Raw genomic sequence first — 19,148 nt, 5'->3', positions numbered from 1 at the left:
TGCAGCTGTAGTTTTATTTCCTTTTGTGAAAAATAACAGGATTTTGAGGTGATAAAAACACAACCCCTCCCAGGGCTCAGCCCCAGACCCTGCCCACCCCACAGGACTGCAGGCAGGGGCAGCACCGACGAAGCAGCATCCGCGGGGCAGGATCCAGCTCCTGCCAGGACAGGGCTGGGGATGGCAGCAGGACTGGGAGCAGCTGGAGGCATTCCTGCTCCTGGACCCGGGATGGAGCGACAGTTCCAGTCAACACCTGCTGTTTGGTGCTGGCATCACCGTGCGGGTTTCACCCCCGTGCCCCAGGCAGCCACGGGCACTCTGCTCATCCCACGGAGATTCCCATCGGCGGCGGCTTGTGGAGGGTCTATTGCATTATTTTTTTCCTTTTTTTTTCCTTTTTTTTTAATAAAAACAGTCTTTAGGTTGACTGCTGGCAGCAGCTCTTCCTCCAGAGCCTCCTTCCTCTAGAGTCTGCTTCCAAAGAGTTCAGAAAGGGTCAAATATTGACCAATAATGGTTTTGGCTGCGTTTGAATCTTGATTGTGGCTTCTGCAATGTACAGCGGGGAGGGGCGGGGGACGGAGGGGCGCGAGGCTCGACCCTCAGTCGGCAGGTTTGGTGACCAGGGAGAGGGGCTGCGTCTGCAGCACGGCCAGGGCAGCCGGGAGGGGGCCGGGGGGGGACAGCAGGGCTGTGGGGGTCACCGAGGCGAAGGGGACGGGTCTGGAGAGCAGCGAGGGTGGGCTGCTGAGGCTGGAGGAGGAGGAGGACGAGGAGGAGGAGGAGGACGAGGAAGAAGAGGAGGCTTTGCTGGTGAGGACGGCGGAATGGGCGAGCTGAGCCCTGGCCTCGGGCTTGGTGGTGAGCGAGAGCGGCTGCGCCTGCTCCGAGTGGGTGGCGGCCGGCGCGGCCGGCGAGGCCAGCGCTGCCGACGGCGTGGCCGGCGAGTCCAGCATGCTGCCGTGCGACGAGGCGGGGCTGGCGCACGGCTTCTCGGCCGGCAGGTACGGCACGCACGGCTTCTTGCTCCTGGGGGGCAGCGAGCCTGCGGGGACAGCGACGGGGACGGGGCCAGGGACAGGCGCGGCTGAGGGCCGGCGCCCCGCGCACGGGGAGGCGGAGGGGGGGTACTCACTGTCCAGCTCCTGGCCCTGCTGCTGCTGCTGCTGCTGCTGCTGCTGCGCCAGCTTCTCGCGCTTTCGCTTCTTCTTCTTACCCTGGAAAAGAGCACGTGGGGTCCTTCCGTCACTTTGGCCACCGTGGGGGGAACAGGGCTGGTGGTGGCCCAGAGCACGTGCAGGGGCTCAGCACCGTCAGCCACTGCCCCCAGCACCCCAAACGCTGCCCCCGGGCGCAGGCAGCCCCTCCCAGCAGCAGGGCCGGGCCAGGGCCACACGTACGTAGTTGTCCCGCGCCGACCAGGTCGGGTAGAGCTGCGAGTGCAGCTGCCGCTCCTTCCGTGCCAGCTCGTAGTACTTGGCCTGCTCCTCCCGTGACAGCGAGTGCCACTGCGGGGGACAGCATGCTGCAGAGCCCAGAGCCGCTCTGGGAACCCCAAAGCCAGGCTGGGAACCCCCACATTCACACTGGAGACCCCAGATGCACACCAGAAACACTGAATACACGCTAGGACACACACTGGAAGCCCCAAAGCCAGCTGGAATCCCCAAATCACGCTGCTGACCCGGGCTGCAGAGCTCCATCCTCCCCACCCCAGTGCCACCCAGGTCACCACCACCCCAGGACTCCCTGGGCTGGCAGTGCCCCAGGCCTGACCCACAGGGAGAAGTGAAGCTGGGGTCTGAAGGGTCCCTGATGGGGGGACCCCCCCGTACCCGCCGGCCCAGGATCTGGTTGATGGCGGCGCTCTCCTTCAGCGTGCACTCAGCCACCACCTTGGCCCTCATCTCCTTCATGTACAGCATGAAGGCGTTGAGAGGCTTCTTGATGTGGGGTTTCTTCTCCTCCTCCTTCTTCACTGCCACGGGGGATTTCCTGCAAGGCGGGAGCAGAGGTCAGGACCCCCGGGACGAGCCCCGTCCCCACAGCCAGGCTGGCCCCCACTCACGAGCTGCCTGCAGGGCTGGCGCTGGGCTGGGAGGGCTCCTGCTTGACGATGGGCGACACGATGGTGGGGTGGGGGATGCCCGAGGGGTGCAGCCCGTGCGTGGGCGGCGGGACCATGTGCGGGGAGAAGCGGCTGGACATCAAACTGCAGCGGGGGAGAGGACAGCAGGGTGGGCACCTCTCCACGGGCAGCCAGAGACCCCAGAGAACCTCCTGGGCTGAGACCCAGCTGAGCTGGAAACCCTGAGAACACGCTGGAATCTCAAATGCACACTGGAAACCCCAAAACAACGCTACCCCAATCCACCCTAGAAACCCCAAATCCGCTCTGCAAACCCCAAATCCAGGCTGTGCTACCCAAAACCGTGCTGGAGACCCTGAGTGCACCTGAAAGCCCCCAGACCCCACCCCAGCTTTGAGATGGAGGCACTGATCCAGCCCAAGTGATGCCCTGAGCCCATGGCATGTCCCATTCCTGCACCCGTGGGGACCAGCCACGGCCCCTGGGGGCACTTTCAGCCAAGGAGACCACTCTGATCTCCTGAGACTGGTCTGTGCCCACGCTCTGTGTGCAGCCAAGGGTCCCAAAACCCAGTTCCAGCTCTGGGGTACCCGTGAGGGTCCCTCCCCCTCCAAGACCCACCTGGACATGGAGGCATTCATGGCAAGGGCTGGATATGGGTGCCGGAAGCCACCAGCAGGAATGGAGTACACAGGCTGGCCTTGCCTACAGAAACACGAGTTTCAGGGGGAAAAACGATCCCTTTCCAGTTCATGGGCACCCCTGAACTGGTTTTCAGCTGATTTCCATCTGCAAGATTCCCAAATTTTTCAGCAGTAGGCAGTCCCTCCCTTCCCACCCCCCACAGGAGCCTGCAGCATCCCGCTGAGCTTGAGGGATAAAGCAGGAGGAGGAGGAGCAGGAGAAGGAGAGTCTCAGTCACCAGTGGGGCTCCCAGGATCCCCAGGGACCCAGTCCAGGGTCAGTCCATCCTTACTGTGGCACGAGCCAGCCCAGCGGGTGTGGGAGCTGCCCCACGGCTCCGGGCGACAGCGGGTAGTAGGAGGGCAGCTCGGGGGCGTGCGGCGGCCGTGGGATCCCTGCGAGGGGCAGAGGGGCAAGGAGGGAGGTCACAACAGGGGCACGCAGCCTCGGAGCCCCCCGTGCCCCCAGCACCTTTCCTGAGCACCCATTTCCATCCCAGCGCCCTCCCTTGAGCAGCCCATCTCCCTCAGCACCCATCACCCCGGGCTGGGCAGAGCTGAAACAGCCACTGGGGGGATCCCCAGCCTGACCTGTCACTGGCCAAGGACCCCCCAGCCCCCTCCCAGAGGGGCTGAGACCCCTCAGAGGGGGAGGCAAAGGCAGAGCCCCCTGCTCCCAGCACATTCCCCATACCACCCTGTTCCCTCTGCTCCCCCAAACTAGCTAGTGGAGGTTGGTCTGGCTCCCCCAGAGCAGCCAGTGGAGGTTTGTTTGCCTGGCTCCCCCAAACCAGCCAGTGGAGGTTTGCCTGGTTCCCCCCAAACCAGCCGTTGGAGGTTTGTTTGCCTGGCTCCCCCAGTGCAGCCCGTGGAGGTTTGTTTGCCTGGCTCCCCCAGAGCAGCCCGTGGAGGTTTGTTTGCCTGGCTCCCCCAGAGCAGCCCGTGGAGGTTTGCCTGGCTCCCCCAAACCAGCCCGTGGAGGTTTGTTTGCCTGGCTCCCCCAAACCAGCCCGTGGAGGTTTGCCTGGCTCCCCCAAACCAGCTCGTGGAGGTTTGTTTGCCTGGCTCCCCCAAACCAGCCCGTGGAGGTTTGCCTGGCTCCCCCAAACCAGCCCGTGGAGGTTTGTTTGCCTGGCTCCCCCAGAGCAGCCCGTGGAGGTTTGTTTGCCTGGCTCCCCCAGAGCAGCCCGTGGAGGTTTGCCTGGCTCCCCCAAACCAGCCCGTGGAGGTTTGTTTGCCTGGCTCCCCCAAACCAGCCCGTGGAGGTTTGTTTGCCTGGCTCCCCCAAACCAGCCCGTGGAGGTTTGCCTGGCTCCCCCAGTGCAGCCCGTGGAGGTTTGTTTGTCTGGCTCCCCCAAACCAGCCCGTGGAGGTTTGCCTGGCTCCCCCAGTGCAGCCAGTGGGTTTTGTTTGCCTGGCTCCCCCAAATCAGCCAGTAGAGGTTTTGTTTGCCTGGCTCCCCCAAACCAGCCCATGGAGGTTTGCCTGGCTCCCCCAGAGCAGCCCGTGCCCCAGCCCCAGCTCACCCGTCTTGGGGTCGATCTCGGGGGAGAGGTGGCCGGGCGGCGACCCCGGCGGGAAGGGCTCGCTGCTGTAGGTGATGAGCGGCGTCAGCGGGTGCATGTGATGGGCGTGCTGCACCACCGGGACCTTGTTGGACTGCGGGGATAGCGCGTGCCAGGGACCCTCCGGAGCCCCGGGCGCGGGGCAGCGCCTGCAGCGCTCCAGGAGCAGCCTGGCTCAGCGCAGGGTGTCCCGGCACCACTTTGCCCTGTAAGACCCTTTCCAGCCCAAACCACTCTCGAGTTCCCCGCCCGTCAGGAAGGCACCGCCCCGAGGGAAGGGGCTGCTCTTACCAGGTGGGCGGGCGAGGGCGAGCGCTGGTCCTTCAGCGTGGCCCCGGTCGGCACGTCCAGCAGCGGCCACTTCATCTGCAGGTACTGCGGGAGGGATGCACAATGCCCTCCAAGAACCTTGGACACCCCTGGCCCCAAAAAACCCCTGCCCCACTGCACTGCACCAGTCCTGAAACACCCCCCCAGCCCCAAATCACCCCACCCCTGGCCTCAAACACCCCCTGACCCCAAAACACCCCCAGCCCCAAAGCACCCCCAACCCTGAAACATCCCACTCAGCCCTAAAACAGTCCTACAGCCCTCCAACAAACCCCTATCCCCAAAAGATTCCTCAGCCCCAAAAGTTCCCCCCCAGTCCCAAAATATTCCCTAGCTCTGAAACAACCCTCTGACCCCAAAATATTCCCCAGCCTCGCCTGCATACCCAGCTGAGGACACCCCAACCCATGGGCTGGTGGCAAAGAGGTTTTGGGGGTTTTTCTCCCTTTCTGGGTTAACATCTCACTGGGACACTGGGGTGTCTCCCTGGCACCCCCAAAGACAGGTGCTTTGTGCAGTGCTTGGGGGACAGAAGCAATTCCCAAAGACTGCAGGAGGGAGGGAGGGAGGGTCCCTGGAGATGCCAGGGCTCGAGAATGTGGGAATGTGGCTGGAGCAGCTGCCTGCAGGAATTTCCCCAAATACAGAACTTCCTGAGCTGAGGCAGCTGGAAGGAAAACCCAGGAGGAGCCTGGGGAGCATGAAATCTTCCAGGGCTGGGGGCTCCTTCCCCCTCACACGGCCTCCTATCACCCCCAAAGTGTCCCACGTGCCCCCTGCAGCACCTCTGGCTGTCCCCTGTCCCCAGCATGCCCCTCCTGCACCCTGCCTGTACCTCCAGTACTGCCCCTCCATCTCCAGCTGTGTTTCTGATACCCTGTCCCTGTGTTTCCTCCCTGCACCTTCAGTCTCCTCCCTCCATTTCCAGCCCCCTCCATCACCCCATGTCCTGCTGGCACCCAAGGACCCCCTGCAGCACCCCCTGGCACTGCACAGTCCCAAAGCTGACGAGGATTCCTCACAATCCAACCATTCCCACAGCTGCTGGCTGTTTTTGGGGGACCCCCAAAAACCTGCCCCACTGCCTAAGCCAGGTGCCACGGGGCCACTTCCCATGCTGGCACAGGGATGCTCCAGCACCGCTCCCAGTGCCCCACAGGGAGAGCTCTGGCACTGCTGGGACAATCCCAGGGGTGCCACGACTGGATCCATCCCCTGGCAGCTGCTGCAGGGCTGGGAGCTGGGGCACCGTGCACCCAGAGCTAGGCTCACCCTGAGCTGCTGCCCCACGTCACCCGTGGGCTGGCTGTCCCCCCAGGTTCACTGTCCCCTGTGGGCTGGCCATGCCCTGGCCATGCCCTGCCAGCTCACTGTCCCCCTGGTTCACTGTCCCCCCAGGTTCACTGTCACCCGTGGGCTGGCTGTCCCCTGTGGGTTGGCCATGCCCTGCCAGGTCACTGTCCCCTCAGGTTCACTGTCACCCCAGTTCACTGTCCCCCGTGGGCTCACTGTGACCCGTGGGCTGGGTGTCCCCAGGTTCACTGTCACCCGTGGGCTCACTGTGACCCGTGGGCTGGCTGTCCCCCCAGGTTCACTGTCACCCCAGGTTCACTGTCACCCCAGTTCACTGTCCCCCGTGGGCTCACTGTGACCCGTGGGCTGGGTGTCCCCCCAGGTTCACTGTGACCCGTGGGCTCACTGTGACCCGTGGGCTGGGTGTCCCCAGGTTCACTGTCACCCGTGGGCTCACTGTGACCCGTGGGCTGGCTGTCCCCCCAGGTTCACTGTCCCCCAGGTTCACTGTCACCCCCTGGGCTCGCTGTGACCCGTGGGCTGGGTGTCCCCAGGTTCACTGTCCCCCGTGGGCTGGCTGTCCCCTGTGGGTTGGCCATGCCCTGCCAGCTCACTGTCCCCCCAGGTTCACTGTCCCCCCAGGTTCACTGTCCCCCCAGGTTCACTGTCACCCGTGGGCTCACTGTGACCCGTGGGCTGGGTGTCCCCAGGTTCACTGTCCCCCGTGGGCTCGCTGCCTGGAGGGAGCTGCTCCCAGGGTCAGCTTTGGTGCACCCTCCCAGTGCAGGAGATGCACAAGGCCAGGGCAGCCAGTGCCCCAGAGCTCCTGGCCACGCTCGCAGCCACTCTGGAGACCCCCCACGCGTCCCTCGGCACGACCCCCCTCCCAGCACCGGCTGAGACCCCGGGTGCTGCGCCAGGACAGGGCAGGAGCTGCCCCCAGCCCCCTCCCCGCACAAAGGGGCTCTCTGGCCCCTGTAAGCGGAGAAGGCGCGAGGGGACGGGACAGGCGGGAGGCGGCGCCGGGAGGTTTGGGGATAAAAGGCTGATTCTCATTTCCAGGCCGTTCCAGCAGCCTGGGGAAGGGAAAGGGGAAGGGAGGGCGAGGAAGAGGGGGGACTCTTTCAAATTGTACAAAGCGGGGGAGCTGCTGAATGGTTCAGTGGTGATGTGGAAAAATGAATCCCCCTCCCCTCTTTTTCCTCCCCATCCCTCGGCTCCAGCTGGGACACAGCCCCCACTGTCCCCCCACGTGGGGATCTGAGCTGTGAAACAGCAGCAAAAAAAAAAAAGAGAAGAAAATAGTCGAAAATCGGTCACATTCCAGAGAGATTAGAGCCAGTCCTGGGTCCTCGTTACCAGCCAATTAAAAGCAGGGATAACCCCTTCCCTGCTGGAGCTCATCCCTCTGGGAGCCCCCAGACCCCGGAAGAAAAGGGGCCAGGGGATCCCCTGATGTCCAATTAAGGGAGTCCACGAGAGGATTTCCGCTGCTCTTCTCCAGAGGGATCAATCCAATTGTGAAGACTTCCCTGGGAAGGGGGAAAAGCGCTGCTGGAGAAGCCCTGGCAGGGGCTGGGCTGGGCTGGGCTGGGGCTGCGTGTCCTGGAGTGGCTCATGCCAGAATCATGGATCCTGGAGTGGCACATGCCAGAATCATGGATCCTGGAGTGGCACATGCCAGCATCCTTTATCCTGGTGTGGCACATGCCAGCATCCTTCATCCTGGAGTGGCTCATGGCACCATCCTTCATCCTGCAGTGGCATGTCGGGGTGGCTGCTGTGTGTCCCAGGACTGCAGGTCCCAGGATTGCACATCCTGGCAATTCCACATGCTGATGTCACTCGTCCCAGCATGGTTTGTCACTTGTCCCAGCATGGTTTGTCACTTGTCCCAGCATGGTTTGTCACACGTCCCAGCATCTCCTGTCTCCACGCCCTGTCCAAGCACTGTGTGGCCCAGCACTGTCGTGCAGGTGAGATGTGATTTTTGTGTTTTCCAGGCTGGATGCACCACATTCAGCTGTCCCAGGATCACCTGTCCCAGCAGGTCCCACTGCTCCATTTTCCAGGCTCTGCAACTCCTCCCAGTGCTGCACATTCCATCACTTATCCCAGTGCTCCCTGTCCCTGCACAGGCTCCTCTCTGTGGGATCAAAGCTTCAGGCTTGGTACTCATTGGCCTCATTTTGGGAGAGAAAAGGTCTGTTTGGGACCATTCTGCCAGAGGCTCTTTGCTGGCTTTTCCTTTTTCCAGAGATGATCCTGCAGGAGCCACCATGGAGAAGATCCAGGTGATCCCAGCATGTGAGTGCTTCATCCCCATCCCCAAAACTCCCCAGGTGAGCTGGAAGGCACCCAGGAAGATCTCCACAGGCATCTATGCATTCATCCTTTTGTCCCAGGAGACCCCCAGCCATCCATCCTCAAGCCAATCCCTTTTCCAGCCCAAATTCCCAGGGCTTTGCAAAGTCCCTGAGCCCCTCCAAAGACCCCCAGATTTCCAGCCTGTTTACAGCTGCAGGATAACCAACAGCCCTTCCTCCTCCCAACTCTGCTCCAGTCCTTTTCCCCAAAAATTCACCCCAAAATCATGCTGGGTGAGACAGGACAGGCCAAGCATTAGGGCAGAAAAAGGGGGTTTGTAGGATGTTTAGTGGAGGCCCTGAAAATCCTTGTCCAGGCACGGCCACTGCAGCCCCAGGGCATCCCAAGATCCAGCTTTGAGCAGTGTCACTGGCTTGTTTGGGAAAAAACACCCAAATTTGGCTCCAGGAGTGACAGGGAGATGGAGTTTTTGAGAGAAATGAGGATTCTGGGCTCAATGCAGTCCCTTAAAACTGAGCTTGGGCATAATGAGGTGGAGAAAACCCCAAATCTGCCCTGCCAGAAGGGTCTGGGCTGCACCCAGGGATGCTGCAGATGGGGATGGCATCAACAGCCACGGGGGGGAAGCCCCAAACTGGGGAAAAAAGGGGTGGTGGAAGTGGGGGAAAAGGGGAGGGGGAAGTAGGACCTGGCCTCTCACCCTCCTGAGCCAGGTCGGGGTGTCCTCCACACCCCAACAAATCACCCCAACACCAAAAATGGGGGAGCCAACCCAGGAGCACCCCGGGCTCACAGAGCCCACCCTGCACTGCAGCTGCTGCATTCCCTTCCTGGGGTAACTGGGAAGGGAGAAATCCCAATTACAGCTGCATTTACAGCCCAGGGAATGAGACATAAATCTCTCCCCCACCCCCACCATCCATCCGCTTCCCAGCCAAATAATCTCCTCCAGATGTTGCCCACGAACACCAGGATGACAAATTCCAGCCAGGAGACTTTTGGGGAAGGTCTCCTGCATCCCCACACCCCAAAACTTTCTGGTAAGAATTATTTTCCCATCAGGATTTAGGGTTTCTGAAGGGTGATATAGGGGTGGTACAAGAGATATCACCATGTCCCCTTGTAGCATTTTTTGGGTGACACCACCTAGGCAAAGGCTGTACCAGGTGGGGACAAGGATTTTGGGGTGAGAATGAGGGTTTGTGGCACCTTAACAACAGATGTTTCTCCATGCCCTAACACAGCCACAGATACCAGATGGGAAATGCCAATGGGGCTGGGATGGGAAGGTGGAAAAAGCAGCTGGGAGATTAAAAATAAGTAAAGAAACTCCTCCATTTGGGAAGAGCTTGGAGTGGTGGCACTTGCACGACCTGCTCTCCACCCACAGAGGCCATGTCCCCACCTGGGGACACCGGTGGCATCTGCTGAAGAGCCCAGATCTGCAGGGGAAGGCAGGATGGGGCTGGAGCACTGCCAGGGGGACAGAGCCCACCCAGAGCAGCCTGGCACAGGGACATGGGGGTGCCCCCAGCACCCCGAGCTTCCCTCACCCTTGGGTGCCCTGAGCACCCTCCCCCCAGGGGGACCTGAACATCCCCCTCCCCTGGGGGACTGGAGCACCCCACGGGCACCCTGAGCTCTCCCCAGCCAGAGGCAGGACAGGCTCCTTGCTGCTCCCTGCCCCCTCCTGCCTGTCCCCAAACCCTGTGGCCCCGAATCCTCGCTGCTGCACCGAGGCTTTTGTCTGCAGCTCCCGGCCCCAGCCTCAATGGATCCATTCATCTCTCTGCATCCTGGGGGATCCCAGCAGGAGCAGCAGGCTCAGCAGCCCTGCAGCTCCCGAGCCTGCCCAGAGCATCCTGGAGCCGGGGCTGCAGCGGCCTGGGGACAGCAGCACAGCCACCTCCCTGTCCTGCCACCTCCCTGTCCTGACAGCCCCCCAACCTGCCACCATCCCATCCTGCCACCATCCCATCCTGCCACCTCCCTGTCCTGATACCTCCCTGTCCTGCTAGCCCCCCAACCTGCCACCTCCCCATCCCGCCAGCCCCCCATCCTGCCAGCCCCCCATCCTGCCTGTCCCCCATCCTGCCACCTCCCCATCCTGCCAGCCCCCCATCCTGCCAGCCCCCCATCCTGCCTGCCCCCCATCCTGCCACCTCCCCATCCTGCCAGCCCCCCATCCTGCCACCTCCCCTGCGCTCTGCAGAGCCCCGAGTGGTCCCCAGGGCTCCGGGATCCCAGGGACGAACACACCGGGTGAAATTCTCACCACAAAACACCCGAAAAAGAGGCAAACGGGGAAAGGGCACATCACCCCTTCCCTCCCCTCGGACAACCCTCCCACACCCCGTCCCCTGTCCCCCGAGCTCCGAGAGACACAACACAACACGACACAGCCCGACGCCGGTCCCAGCCCCTTCTTCCCTTATCCCTCCTCTTCCTCCATCCAGGATGCACCGGGCACTTCCCCGCGGGTTCCTCTTCCCTCCCAAGCTCCCGCCAGCGAATTCAAGGAAGGAAAACTAATGAAAAGCAGCTGCTGGGAATTCCAGAAGGATGATGAATGCGCCTCAGTCCCGGAACAATCCCAGGGCTGAGCAGAGGCGCCCCGAGCACTTACTTCATCGCTTTAATTTGGGAATCGTGTTAGAAAAGGAGGGAGGAGGGAGATTTGGGGGGTGGGGGGAGTGGAAACCTCCTGTAGGTCTACAAACTCCGCCCGCAGGGTAATTAGCCGAAGAGCATAATTAAGGAGCGGGATAAAGGGGCCATTGTGTGCGGCGGCTCCGCAGAGCAGGCGGGAGAGGGAAACTGAGGCACGGGGAGGGCTCAGAGCCGGGAGGGACTGGATCAACGCGGCAGCTGCACAGAGCAGCACGGGCGAGCCAAGAAGGGGGAAAAAACACGGCTTTCCCTTAATATTTTCCAGGTGGGGAAGGAAGGCGGCACTGATGGGGGGCAAATCCAAAAACAACCAGAAAATCCCGAATTAGTGCAGGAGGAAGGAGGAGCTGCTGTGGTCCGAGGATGCTGAGTATCGAGTGAACCCCCACGCCGGGAAAATCCCCCCATTCCAACACCTCCATCCGCATCCCAACGCCAAAACCGTCCATGCTCTGCCAGAACCGCCAGCAAGACCCGCCTGGTTTTTGGAGCAGCCCTTTTTCCTGCCAAAAATCTGTATTTTAATCATTTTCCTTGGCAGCAGCGCAGTTAAGGATCTATTTTCTTTAGGAGACAGATACGGCTCTGTATCCTCGGGAATTCATGGCAGGAGTGGCATAAAAAAAGCCGGAATAAACCCAGGTTATGGATTTTTCCCTCATTTATTTTGGGATATTTGCAGCCTGCCGAGGTGCATTAATTACACCGACGTGCATTAATTACACCGGCACGGCGTCGGGAGAGCTGTTTGGATGGAATTCCATGCCTGAGGAAGGTTTGGATTTATTTAAATCCTCGCCTCCAGACTCGAATTCCTGGGGTTAAACTGGTTTTTTTGGGAATAATGCCAATCCCGTGCATGGTCTCAGCTTGGTTACTCTGGCAGTGCCGTGCCTGGTTCCCATCCACTTCCGAGCAGGGAAAGATGCTGGGATGAGATTTTACCCCGTCCCATTCTGGGTTTGGGATAAAACCCATCAATGCCACATGATCCTGATGGAATGGATCCAGTATCAAGGCAATAGGGTTTTGCATCCACCAAGTTCATGCATGTCCAGGGCATTTCCTTTCCATTCCACCTTGGAGATATTTGTGTTATTGGGAATGATCCCAAACACAGTCCCCAGTTCCTGGCTTCCCTTGAGGAAACCCAGGCTAAAACGCTGCTCCAAACAGCAGTGCCATCATTAGACTCCAACAAATCCCTTCACCATCAAGAGCAGAGCCTCAAAAATACTCCCTGGACAGGAATTGCTAGGAAAGTGATACTGGGGACCACAGACCCTTCCCAGATTCCAGGATCCCATTTGGAAATAACCCAGGAGCAAAGTGAATTCACACAGATTGAAGAGCAGGAGCAGCATCCATCCATTGGTGGGTTGGCACAGGGATGGGACTTCTGGTTTGGATGGCACTGTGTAACCAGATTCCTAAATATTTCCCAGATTTCCATAGATATCCCAGATTTCTAAAGATTTTGGAGTGGAGAAATGCAGAAGCACTGCTTCCCTGGCTGGTATTCCAAAAAGAGTCGTGCAGTTGTTTGGCTGTCAGATCAGTCCTGGCATACACAGACTTATCCATCCCTAGGATGCACCACCTTCCTGGCCACCTCCTTGGGGCATCTCCTGGACATAGAGATGATTTGGGGTTTGGGTTTCTGCTCCCAAAATCCTTCTTTTCCATGCAGATCAATCCACAGCACCTGGCTGTGAAATGAGGCTGGATGCCATGGCCACCAGGAGCTGGGTCCTGCAGATCCTGCAGCTTGTTTCCTCCAATGTTGGGGCAAAAAAAGAAGGAAAGAAGGAAAAGATGTTTCCCAAGGCAGCCTGTGCCTGCTGCCACCCCGGCGTTCCGCGTGTCCAGGCTCATCCAGAGCCTCCTGGAGGGTGGGAGGTGGGTTGGGCAGGCTTGGTGCCCTCGGGAGATGCTGCAGCCGGCTGGATCCAGGAGGGATTGGGAGGATTCCAGCAGAGGATTGGGAAGGCTGTGCCTGGATGTATCCGTAGGGAATCGGGGATGCTGTGCCCGGATGGATCCGGTACAGGATCAAGGATTCTGTGGTGTGGGATTGAAGAGGCTGAGCCTGGATGGATCCAGGACGCTGTGCCCAGATGGATTCAATACAGGGTCAGGGATGCTGTGCCTGGATGGATCAGGAGCAGGATCAAGGATTCTGCAGTGTGGGATTGAGGAGGCTGAGCCTGATGGATCCAGTATCAGATCCAGGATGCTGTGCCTGGATGGATTCAATACAGGGTCAGGGATGCTGTGCCTGGATGGATCAGGAGCAGGATCAGTGAGCTTGGCCGGATCCCACACGAGACAAACGTGCCGTGCCCAGCGGGGTCCAGCCTGGGATGGAGGATGCTGCACCCAAACGGATCCAGCAGAGGATCAAAGATGCTGCATCTGGCTGGGTCCAGGCCAGGACCAAGGATGCTCTGTCCTGCCATCTTCTGTTATGGGATTGAGGATGCTGAGCCTTGCTGGATCTGGCACAGGATCAGGGATGCTGTGCCGAGGTGGATCCAATTCGGGATCAGGGACACCGTGCCCATCCAGCTGCACTTGGCATGATGATGTCCTGGGATCTGGGGCATCCCTGTGCTGCCACACTGTGGGAGCTCCTGGAAGGGGGCTTGGTGATGGGCACAGTGGGCATGAGCAGCCGTGGGATCCAGCAGGGCCTCACCCAGCAGCACCACAAAATTCACCCACCCTGCCCCAGCACCCCGAGCTGCCCCACACACACCCTCACTAACCTGGCTCCATGCAGAGCCCCAGTCCGTAGGAATCCAGCCCCATCCCAACCCCAGTCATGGCTCTAAAGCATCGGGGAGGCCACACCCGCTCCAGCCCCTGTTAATTAATCCCCTTTCTGGGATTCATTAAATCATCGTTAGCGGCGGCTTGTGACAGATCCCAATCCTTCCTCATTATCCGGGATTCCTTGCCAGTGTTTGGCATCGTGGTCAGTCCTGCTTCATCCCCAAAACCTCATAATCCCAAGAGTGACAAATTGGGATACAACCTGTATCCAGCTGACTGCAAAATACCGGAATAATTAGCTGATTGGCCCTCCCCATCCCAGGATTTGCACTTCACGGCCACTCCAACCAGTTGCTTCCAGGAAAGCAAAAGTAGGAAAACCCGGAAAATATGGAAAACTCCACGCGAAACCAGCTGGATCCCGGGACTTCAAACCATTATAAATGCCACAATATTGTTGTCCCATATATGTTCCACATAGGAACACAGTTTCCGAAGGATCCCGAGAAATAACATGCGGAAAAGCATCACTGGAGCGAGAAACACACGTGGAGAGCCAGGAGTGAGGCGCGGTGCTCCAGCCCGGGATTCAGTGGGTACCACCAGCATCCCTGCCCAAAGGCTCAGGACCCCCGGAGGGCTGAGAATTCCCTCCTCCCTCGGGGGGCCTGAGAATTCCACCCAGGATGGCCCTGTAGGGCCCCGCAGGGAGCACCTTATGTTCCTAAAATGCCTTTATATCCCTGAAATTACTTTAAGACGCTGGCCAAGAAGTTGAGTGGGTTTGGGGGTCAAGACTGTCTGCTGAGGGGAGTCAGCTCCCCGTCTCCTACGACCCCCGCCCCCCTCCCAGTTCTCGCTCAATTTGCTTAATCACTTCTCCCCCCGCGGCCAATGTTGGCCCATTAACGGCTTTAAAACCCTTTTAAATGAGAAAAGCGGCAACTCAGGGTCAGGTTTCGGGGCGGGTCCCCCGGAGTGAAGCCCCCCCCAAAGTCCCTACCCCCCCTCAATGATCCCCCAAAAGGGGCAAAGTGAACCAAAACCAAAGCAAATAAACTGAACTTCTCGGGGTTTTTCTAAGCATCCTGCAGGAGGGGCTGTGAGGTTTAGGGGGGTCTGAGCACCCGCAAAAGGTGAGGTGAGCGTGGGGGGCTGGAGAGGGTCCGGGGGGTACTTACGGTGCGGGCTCCGCCAGGGGAGAGGGCTCCATTGGCGAGGTAGGGGCTGCCCAGCTCAGGGAGCATCAGGAAGGGGTAGCCGGGATAGGGGGGGCCCTTAAAAAAACCCCCATCTTGTCGTCTGACCACTGGGGAGAGAAGGAAGGGGGGGTCAGGAGGCGGAGGGGTGGGGGGTGCACCCACGGAGCGGGGGGCAAGGCTGGTGCACGGGGGGCTCAGGGCGGTCCCTCTGGGGATGCCCAAGTCATTTTGTGGGAGTCCGCGGTTCTCGTGGAAGGCGGTCTGCACTCACGGGGCGTGAGTGGGTCCCTCTGGGGGTGCCCACGTCGCTTGGGAGGGTCCTCGGTTTTCTAGGGGTTCCCGATTGGGGGGGGGGGGTCCTTGGTTTTCTAGGGGTTCCCACTTCGGGGAGTCCTCGGTTTTCTAGGGGTTCCCGATTGGGGGGGGGGGGGGGTCCTTGGTTTTCTAGGGGTTCCCACTTGGGGCACACCGGGGTACGACCCTCTGGGGGTGCCCAAGTCCCTTAGGGGGATGCTTGGTTCTGTTGGGAGACCCCCGCTGGGCTGGCGAGGGGCCTCTGCGGTCCCTCTGGGGGTGTCCAAGTCTCCTGGGGGCGTCCTTGGTTCTTCTGGGGGGGTCCCTGCTGGGGAGGGGGATTTCGGCTGCACGGGGGGAATCCCGGGGAGCGGCGGGTCCGGGGCTGGAAAGACCCAGCCCGGCGGCGCCCCCAGCTCGGCTGCTCCGTGGACACACGGGGACACCGACCCTCCGCGGGGAGCGACCGGGGCCGGTAACCGGGGCGGGGACCTGGGGCCGGTGGGGTGCGAGACACGGGGGAGGCGACACGGGAGCTGAACGGGGGGACACGGCAGATGGACACACGGGGGGGCGAGGACATGAGGGGGGAATTTGGGGGGCACCAGGGAGAGGAACGCGGCGGGCGGGATGCGAGGGAAGAAAGACACGGGAGGGACACTCGTGGGGGCGAGGACACCGCTGCGGGGAGACACCGCGGGGATGACTGCAGGACACGGGGAGGGGAGACGGGGGGCACACGAGGGGTCCCGCCCGCAGCCGGGGGCGGAAACAAAGAAGTTGGGAAGTGTCGGCTGGTCCCGGGGGATGCGGCGGGGAGCAGGGGGGCGCCGGGAAGGGGGGTGCGGTACCTTCTGCCAGAGAGTCCCGCGGCTTCTGGAAACTTTCCCGGGGCGGCGGGGGCCGCTCCGCCTGCGGGGAGAGGCGGTGAGCGGAGCGGGGCCGGGCGGGGGGCGCCTCCCCCCGACTCCCCGCCGCCCCTCGCCTCACCTCGGGGCCGGGGCCGACCACGGGGCCGGGGCCCCCTCGGTTCTCGGTCTCGCTGACCAGCGAGGACTTGAGCTCGTCCAGGTCCCCGTGGGCCGAGCCGCGCCCCGCGCCCTTGTCCTGCTCCTCGCCCTCGTCCTGGAAGGCGATGAGCTCGTCGGGGGCCCCCAGGTCGTCTCCCCCCGTCGGTTCCAGCTGCGGCATCGTGGGGTCCCGCCCCGGCCCCGCCGGGCCCCGCCGCCGCCGCCGCCACCGCCCGGAGGGTCGGGAATGCGCGGGGCGGCGGGGCGGGGAGGAGCCGGGATGCAAACCGACACCGGGGGCCGGCCAGGGGCTCGCACCGCCCCGCCGGGCCCGCGCCGCTCCGCTCTGCTCCCGCCGCCGGCCGCGCACCGGCCCCGCCGCCCACGGGGGCCCACGGGGGACGGTCGGTCCCGCCGCGCCCGGGGCTCGCTGCGCGTCCGGGGGCCCCACGCACTGCCCGGGCGCTCCCCATCCCGTGCATGCCGCCCTCGTCCCATCCAGGGTCCTCCACCTTGTCCAGGGTGCCCCGGCTGGGGTCGCCTCGTCCCGTGCAGGGTGTCGCCTCCCGTCCGAGCGTTCCCATCCCACGCGTGGTCTCCCCATTCCGTGCGGGGTGACTCTTCTGATACGTCTGAGTGTTCTCTGCTCTACTCATGGTCTCCCCCATTCCGTCCGTGTTCCTCCCACCCTGCCCTGGGTCCCCCCATCCATCCCAGGGTGTCCCCCCCCCATCTGGCTGCTCTCCTTGCCCCCCATCCTATGGAGTTGCCCGCACCTTCCCTGAGTGCCCCATCCCACCCAGGGTGCCCATCACTCCCCCATCCCTGTCCTGCCGCGGTGCAAATCCCATTTGTGCGCCTCCAGGTATTATATCTCACCGGGGAGACCCTGGCCCACCATCCCACCCAGGTGTTTCACCACACCAGTGATCCCAGTCCACCCCGGAGCCCGTCCCCCCGGGAATGCTCAGAGGGATATGCCCTTCCCTCCCTGCCCTGGGGGGCAGGGTTCAGCCAGCCTGCAGGACAGACTCATCCGAAAAACCTTTCTCCCTTTTTTTACAGGGTGGGCACTTGCGAGGCTGGTGGGGTGGCACCAAATGGGGCTTTATCCAGCATCTCCAAACCCTTGTCTCTGTCCCGTCCAATCGCCCACAGCCTGACCGTGAACCCCAATCTCCAGCCATCTCCAGTTCCCCAAGCCCTGGGGCCACCAGACTCCACCACCCCCCGGCAGCCCCTCGCTCTGCGCCACAAAGGTTCTTCAGTTGCTTTGCCTGAAATACTTCATGAAAAGGCTTTTGTGCCATCGAAATCGCTGGTGACCCCAGTCCCCCCTGCCCAAGATTCCCAAGGAAAAGCAGGAGGCAGCTGCGGGGGGTCGTGCCGGCTGGCCCTTCCCCACTCCCAGCCCTCCAGATGTTTTATTGCCCTGTGTTTAATTAACGTTTCCAGCCACGTGCTGAATGGGGAGCTCACATCTGCCCTGTCTTCCCAGGCAGCTCCTTGTTTAGACGTACATGGAGCTGGGGGTATGGATATGTCCAGGGGTCTGTGTGAGTCCCAGGATGCTAAAAAATATAAATAATCACCTCATGCAGTATTTTTGCCCGTATTTCCCATAAATAACATGGGACGAATCCTCAAGGTGTGAGGAGGTGGCCGGTTCTCAACAGGGCACATGTGGAGGGTGAACATCCCGTGTCACCAGCAGTCCCCACGTGCCCCCCAACTTTGCACTCGTATGAATTCCTAAATTATAAAAATGGCACTGGCAGCTCTGCAGTTTTGGGGTGTTTCCCAACATTTTTGTAGGTCCTACAAACACAGGAGAGCCTCCTCAATGAGTTTCATGCACTGGGAGGTGATATCTGGTGTTCTGGGGTGAAAGGATGAATGGATGGGGAATCCATGGGATGGGGGGTGTCTGGTGGGACCATCCAACCCCCCGGGATCTTCAGCCACCATGGGACTCTCAACCTGCCCAGGACCTTCCACTGCTCCTTCAGTCTTGGTCACCACAGGAAGTCTGGACACCCTGGGATCCTCAGGTCCCCCAGGATCCAACACCCACCCCAGACTCCCCACACCAGGACTCTCAGCCACCCCAGAACCCTTGGACAACCTTGGGACCCTCAGGTACCCCAGGACCTACAGAAACCCTCGGACTTTTAGGTGTCTCAGGATCCTGGGACATGCCAGGACCCTTCTTCCCTCCATTCACCATCTCCCACCCCATCCCACTCCCCCAGACACATTTTTCCCTGAGCACTGGACACGAGGTTATTCCCATCCTCAACAGAAGCCTGAAGCCCCAAGGAGACAAATCCTGACAGAGAACTGGAACCATCGCTATCCCTGGGGACAAGCTGGGGTCCGGGGGGGCTCGTTAAACCCCACCTCACTCTCCCGGGGCAGGAAAAGCTCGGCCCTCGTTATTTTCCCCATGCGCGAAGGTGGTGGGTCATGGGTGGGTGGGGTGCTCCCCCCGTGGCCCCCGAGGCCGCAGGGGTGGGGGTGAGACGCCGCAGGAGTTTTGGGGGAACCTGCCCGTCTCCGCGTCCTTGCGGCTCTCCCAGCTTTACAGTGACCCCGAAGGGCCGGCCCGAAATGCCCCGAGCAATCCTTCCCCAGCGGGGGCAGCCAGATGTTGGCAGCGGGGGAGGCAGGCGGACAATGAGCCGCTAATGTCCCATTAGCACATTCTGGGGACGCCGCCGGACCGGGGCACAGCCCCTGTCCCTCCCCCGCGCTCTCCCTCCGCCTCAGGACCCTCCTGGGCCCCCCAGGGCACCTCCTGCCCCCCAGAGCCCCCCTTCGGCAGGGCCAGCGCCACGGGGGTGGGGGGGAAGGGGGTGAGGGGCAGAATTTTGATGATTTGGCCAGAAATGGAAACGCATTTGCAC

The 19,148-nt window shown here is 61.4% G+C and overlaps 1 protein-coding gene across 4 annotated transcripts; it reads right to left on the bottom strand.

Annotated features, from left to right (window-relative positions):
- TCF7L1 (transcription factor 7 like 1) lies at positions 1–16,855 on the bottom strand. 4 transcript variants are annotated; one of them, XM_056508461.1, is made up of 12 exons: positions 16,223–16,855; positions 16,084–16,144; positions 14,918–15,045; positions 4,632–4,715; positions 4,302–4,434; positions 3,069–3,171; positions 2,714–2,797; positions 2,072–2,215; positions 1,839–1,998; positions 1,404–1,511; positions 1,139–1,220; positions 1–1,048 (listed from the first exon to the last, which is right to left on the bottom strand). In XM_056508461.1, exons 1-12 carry the CDS (start codon positions 16,844–16,846, stop codon positions 606–608), a joined length of 2,154 nt encoding a protein of 717 aa, XP_056364436.1. In that variant the 5' UTR covers positions 16,847–16,855; the 3' UTR covers positions 1–605. The 4 variants fall into 4 exon arrangements, with proteins under 4 accessions (XP_056364436.1, XP_056364435.1, XP_056364434.1 ...); XM_056508460.1 differs by having other exon boundaries at positions 16,084–16,855; XM_056508459.1 differs by having other exon boundaries at positions 1–1,220.
- Positions 16,856–19,148: the final 2,293 nt, after the last annotated feature.

This window comes from Oenanthe melanoleuca, chromosome 22 (assembly GCF_029582105.1).
Source record: "Oenanthe melanoleuca isolate GR-GAL-2019-014 chromosome 22, OMel1.0, whole genome shotgun sequence".
NCBI classification, from domain to species: domain Eukaryota; kingdom Metazoa; phylum Chordata; class Aves; order Passeriformes; family Muscicapidae; genus Oenanthe; species Oenanthe melanoleuca.
Note: the sequence above shows the minus strand (reverse complement) of the source record. Positions and strands in the feature narration are given on the sequence as shown.

Coding starts and splice junctions, on each gene's coding strand:
- TCF7L1 (XM_056508458.1), bottom strand. CDS start 16,846: ATGGGGAGACCACGCGTGGGATGGGAACGCTCGGACGGGAGGCGACAC. Junction 4,435..4,631: donor CGCCCTCGCCCGCCCACCTG/GTAAGAGCAGCC, acceptor CTATCCCCGCAG/TCCAACAAGGTCCCGGTGGT. Junction 1,512..1,838: donor ACCAGATCCTGGGCCGGCGG/GTACGGGGGGGT, acceptor TGTCCCCCGCAG/TGGCACTCGCTGTCACGGGA.